At 44.3% G+C, this 6000-nt stretch overlaps 1 protein-coding gene across 1 annotated transcript; it reads left to right on the top strand.

The window, feature by feature from the left end:
• Positions 1–282: 282 nt before the first annotated feature.
• On the top strand, positions 283–858 carry LOC135272862 (galectin-2-like). The gene is made up of 2 exons (XM_064371577.1): positions 283–300; positions 457–858. Exons 1-2 carry the CDS (start codon positions 283–285, stop codon positions 856–858), a joined length of 420 nt encoding a protein of 139 aa, XP_064227647.1.
• Positions 859–6000: the final 5142 nt, after the last annotated feature.

Genomic DNA, 6000 nt, shown 5'->3' with positions numbered 1-6000 from the left:
CATCAACAAAGCTCACGGTTCTATCTTCACAGTTCAGGAATATTCCTACCTGGTTGGTGGGTCTTGGAACATATTGTACCATAAGCGGGGAAGTGGTAAGGAGACTGCAGTGAACATCCTCCTTAACACATCCAAGAATAAAGAGTCCCTTCTCTTCATCTATCTTGTCCTTCTGTCTCTTCTCTTTCCAATAATTGTGACAGACCCCAAAAGCCCAGTTGCAAGAGTCCCCCACATGAACCACCCAGTAATATTTTCCAAATGTGAAAGTCTGAGCACCCCATGAAAGAAAACATCCAGGTGCTGCAGTGATATGGGGATCATCTTGAGCGTCAAGATGGAGAACCAGTGCTGAGGTCTCTTTACCTCTCGGCAAAATTGACTCCTGTGCTGGGCTGAGGATGTGCAGAGTGAAGGCCGGAGAGGGAAGGCCTGGAGGACTCTGGAATTCTGCAGGGGACAAAGGGGGAATTTGAGGTTAAGAACATGGACATGAAGCTGGGGTCGACCCTGAAGATCACAGGCAGGATCGATGATGGCGCTGATGGCGTTGTAATTAATCTGGGCCAGAAGACAGACACGCTGAACCTGCATTTCAACCCTCGCTTCAGTGAATCCACTATTGTCTGCAACTCACAGGATGGCAGCAACTCAGGACAAGAACATCGGGAAGATCACCTGTGCTTCAGCCCAGGGTCTGAGGTCAAGTTCACAGTGACCTTTGAGAGTGACAAATTCAATTTGAAGCTGCCGGACGGGCACCAGCTGACCTTTCCCAACAGGCTGGGCCACAGCCACCTGAGTTACCTGAGTGTGAGTGGCGGGTTCACCTTATCCTCCTTCAAGTTAAAAGAATAAAAGACCATTAAGTGGGGAAGTGGTAAAGAGACTGCAGTGAACATCCTCCTTAACACATCCAAGAAGAAAGAGTCCCTTCTCTTCATCTATCTTGTCATTCTGTCTCTTCTCTTTCCGAAAAGAAAAGTTAGATTTCTTTTTCTTATTTTACAATTTATAAAACATCAGCCACCTCCCCCTGCTCGTCCCAGCTCAGCCCCGAGTGGCCCGGCGCCCGCTCGTTCCCTCCTCTCGCCCCTTGGCCGAGTCTTTGTCTGGCCCCAGCCCCGGGGGGCCCCGGGTCCCTGTGCCCTCGGGGGTCCCTAGAAGGCGACAGTGGCTCGAGTCCAGGCGCCGAGGCTGGCGAGCGCCTCCTTGGCGCACAGCTGCCCGTTGAGCGGCGGCGGCTGCTCCGAGGAGTCCGGCTGTCGGCTCACCAGCCCCGAGAAGCCCGAGCCAAAGATGGAGATCAAGTTTGAGATGTTGGACGCGTCCGGGGACGAGTCCAGGCAGAAGTCCTCGAAGCGGGCGCGCTTGCAGGGGGCGAAGGGGGCGCCCCCGGGGGGCTCGGCCCCCAGCTCGCCTGCGTCCTCCTCGTCGTCGTCTTCCTCCTCCTGGCCAGGGTAATACTTGCGCTTGCAGCCGGCGGCGGACGCCAGGCCCCATCCCGGAGCGCCCTGGCCACAACAGGGGCAGTGGGCGGAGGCGCAGCAGTCCTGGTGCAAGTAGCCGTTCTCCACCGTGGTCACCACGTGAGTGTCCATGTCCAGCACGGTGGTCTGGCCGCTGCAGTGCACGCCGAAGTCCGAGGGGGCCGGGTATGCACCCCGGTAGAAGCCGGGTGTGGAGGCGGGGACCAGTCCAGTCCATCCCCGGTGGGACTTACATTAGTCTTCTCAAGCTGCCATAATGAAATAACAGGCTGGGTGGCTTAAACAACAAGAACTTATGTTTCATCATTTTGGAGACTGAAAGCCTAAGATCAAGGTGCTAGCCAGGTTAATGTTCAGTGAGGTCTCCCTTCCTGGAGCTGACTACTGCCTTCTTACTGTGTCCTCACATGACATTTTCTCTGTGTATATGCAGAGAAAGAGAGCGCTCGGATATTTTCACCTCTATCTGTATGTACACCAGTCTTATGAGATTAAGGCCTTATCCCTATGACCTTATTTAACCTTAGGTTCCTCCTAAAGATACTCTCTGAAAATATAGTCACAATTGGGAGTTAGATCTTCAGCATATGTGTTTGGATGGGAGCACAAATCAGTTCTCAACAAGATTCATGGCCATTTATTTGAATAACTAGGAAAAAAATCTAGGACATACATTTCTAGGATTGCAGAATGCAGGGATAAGTTGATGTTGATTCCCAAGAAAGGATCATGACCTTCCTGTTAGAGTAGAAGCTTATGGAGTCTCAGTAATAGAGTACTTGTTTATGTCTGGTTCACAGTAGGCCCAAGGACTCACCCAATAGATATTCTTTGGCCTTTGAATACACAATTGGGCATAAGGATAGGTATAAAGTTTACATTGCTTCCTTGGCCAGATTGGTACATACTGTGGTGAGAAAGACCAAGGCTCCTGAAACTGTTCTCCTCCCCTCCACTAGGCACAATAGTAAACCCAAACTAATTTTGAATTATAGAGTGAGTGACAAAGGTTATTGCCACCCATAAATACCTCAGAGATGCAAGGATACTGGCATCCATTTTTCTGTATTTTATTCACCAGTGTAGCTCTTACGGAAACTATATGGATTCTGGATGATGACAATTGATTATTGCAAGTTCAATCAAATAATTCCAAGTGTAGCTGCTGATTCAAATGTAGTATACTTGTTAAAGCAAATTACCCTACTCTCAGGTACAAAAAATATGGTCAGTCATTTGGCAAAAGAATTATTTTTTAATCTCTTTAAGAAATGAGTACCAGAAATATTTGGTATTTATTTAGGGCTGACATGAGTAAATACTTATTATATTCTTATCCTAGATCTGTTAATCCACCCACTGTGTATCATAATATAGTGAAGAGACCTGGACTGCTTGGACATCCTACAAAGTTTAACTCTGGTTCACTGTGCTAATGACATTATACAAATTGGACCAGATGAGAAAGAAGGAGCAAGTACATTGGAGGCATCAGTAAGATGCGTACACTGCAGTGAGTTGTGAATACAACAAAGATTGGCCACTGTATCACATCAATGAAATTTTTAGGTTTACATGGGCTTGGTGCATGCTGGGTCATCTCTTTAAGAAAGCGAAGGACACAATGTCTGGTAGGCCTCACTGGATACTGAGGAAGCATTGTTCATCCTGGGAATAGAATTCTGACATATATATTAGGGGATATAAAGGGCTGCAAGGCTCCTATCATGGCTCAGAGAGTAAGTGTGGACTCCTCAGCAAATCTGCTGCAGTGGAAGAATCTCTACCACTGGAGCCATGCAACTTATCGCACACTATGATACCAGAGGTATCAACGGTGGGAAAAAACTTTGTGGAATTTATGGCCAAGTCCTAACATGTGAAACAATTTCTACTGATCCCTTGAGCCCTAGAACAAGACCAGATCAATTATACCTAAGCATTTATAGAGTTTTTGTGAAATAGCTCCTGGCATGCTACTGGACCTTGTAGAAATTGGATGTGAGTCATCATGCATACATATATTCTGAACTGCCATTAACAAAATGAAACCCAGACAGGCTCTGTGGCTCATGCCTGTAATCCCAGCACTTTGGGAGGCCGAGGGAGGCAGATCACTTGAGGTCAGGAGTTCAAGACCAGCCTGGACAACATGGTGAAACCTCATCTTTACTAAAAATACAAAAATAGATGGGCTTGGTAGCAGGTTCATGTAATCCCAGCTACTAGGGAGACTGAGGCAGGAGAATCACTTGAACTGGGAGGCAGAGGTTGCAGTGAGCCAAGATCCCACCACGGCACTCCAACCTGGAGACAGAGCGAGACTCCATCTCAAAAAAAAAAAAAAAAAAGAAAAGAAAAGAAAAGAAAGAAAGAAAAAGAAACCTGTAAGACTCACCAAATAAGTTCAAGCACTACCAGCAGCAATTCATTATAAGATGAATTGGTATATCCAGAATCAGCACAGGCAGATTCTCAATGAAAAGGCAAGCTAAAGACCCCTATGCCAACCAGAGAGGACAGGCAAGCTTCAGAAATAATACTATCCAGCTGTTTCACTGGCACCTCTCTCTTGGCTCATGTCTATGGCTGTTTAAGATGTTTCCTATAACCTGCTGATAAACAAGGAATAAAGTTGAGTTGGTTCTTAGAAAGGTCTGTTTTGGATGTAGATGAAAGCTCTAGATGGACTATGGTTACACTATAGCCCCACTAACTGAGATTCGTAAGGCAATAAAAGTAACCCACATTTAAAACATATATATACTCCTGGGCAGTGAGTAATGTGTCTCTGTCACTGGAATGAAAGCTCTATGAAGCTATGAAATCAGAGGTATTTTTCTGTTTTACTTGTTGATGTCTTCTCAGTAGTTAGAACAGTGCCTGTAGCATAACATATTCAAAAAATCTTATTGAATGAATTAATATATGAATGAAAATATATGGTGGAACAGTCATAAATACATTAGTAACAGAAAATGAACAAAGGCACAAATAGTTAACCCATTAAAAGTCATACGTAGTTAATGTATCCAAAGTTATTTAAAAACAATAAAAATTCAAGAAATCTGAACTGAAACAGGCCGAGCACGATGGCTCATACCTGTAATCCTTGGGGAGGCTGAGGCAGGTGGATTACAAGATCAGGAGTTCAAGTTCAGCCTGACCAAGATGGTGAAACCCCATCTCTACTAAAAATACAAAAAATTAGCTGGGCATGGTGTTAGGTGCCTGTAATCCCAGCTACTCAGGAGGCTGCAATCGGAGAATCGCTTGAACCCAGTGGCAGAGGTTGGAGTGAGCCGAGATCACACCACTGCACTCAGCCTGGGTGACAGAGTGAGACTCTGTCTCAAAAATAAAATAAAAAATAAAGTGAAACAATACAACAGCCTATCAGGTTGAAAATGTGTCCATAATCACTTGAGCTCAGGGGTTTAAGGTTACAGTGAATTATGATCACACCACTGCATCCAGTCTGGGCAACAGAACAAGACCCTGTCTCAATTTAAAAAAAAAATCCTATATAAGACTAAAATAATAATCTCATATAGGTCTTGGAAATTCTGAATTTCAGAAGTGTAAAGTTGTAACATTTCTGTAGAGAATAAAGATTTCCTTTTATTAACCAATTAATACATGAGGATATGAATTTTGTAAAAGATGCACATTTTCTATGTCTATTTTGGATTTTTTGGGCATCACATTTATTAAGCATGTCAACCCTTACAAATCCTCTTGTTTTTCATGGGACAAGGGGAGAGTGAAAAAGGAGATTAAATGCCATGAAGGAATAGTGTCAGCCCACATGGTGTTTAAGCCAAGATAATGGCTTTTAAAATGGAAAGTAATGAATTTACTAGGGAAATGTGCAGGGGGTTAAACTGACAGAATTTCATTATTAATTATGTAGAAAACAATGGATAAATCTATAGTTTGGGAAAAACATTAAGATGTAAATTTTAGACATCTTCAAGTTTTGATACTCTAAAATACTTCAGCATTCAATCCCACTGAATCTGTCAGACCCATACTGAGAGAATTAGCCCAGGCATAGAAGGTAAAGAAAAGAGAAGTTTCTGAAGCTACTTGATGGCCCTGGGGTAGAACAGAGGGGTCTGGAGTTCAGCATGGGCGTGGGGGAGCAGTTTCAAGGTCACCACCTTTTATACAGTGAGGAGGCTAGTCAGTCATTGATCTCATTTCTACAGCCTCCTCTAGGCTTTGATTTCCTCTCTTCAAGGCCAGTTTTGTGAGTTGATTTTTTGGAAAGATAAAGGGTGGAGAATGCTTTGGTGAGAGAAACTGGTGACGGTCTGTTGTGGCAACTGTTCTCTGTTGACTGCAGATGTAGTGGGAGATGCCATAGTGGAATCAAGGTTTCTGTTGTCACTGGTAATAATTTGATTCTAGAGGTCAAGAGGTTGAATTTGACACAATAAGCCAGAGGGAAAAAGCCAGAGTTTTCATCCACAGAAATCTGTGACAGCGATTGGCTGATTTTGAAGTT

Source organism: Aotus nancymaae, unplaced genomic scaffold, assembly GCF_030222135.1.
Source record: "Aotus nancymaae isolate 86718 unplaced genomic scaffold, 86718_ANA_hifiasm-v0.15.2.pri h1tg000139l, whole genome shotgun sequence".
NCBI lineage: Eukaryota > Metazoa > Chordata > Mammalia > Primates > Aotidae > Aotus > Aotus nancymaae.
This window is presented reverse-complemented; position numbering and strand designations above follow the sequence as displayed.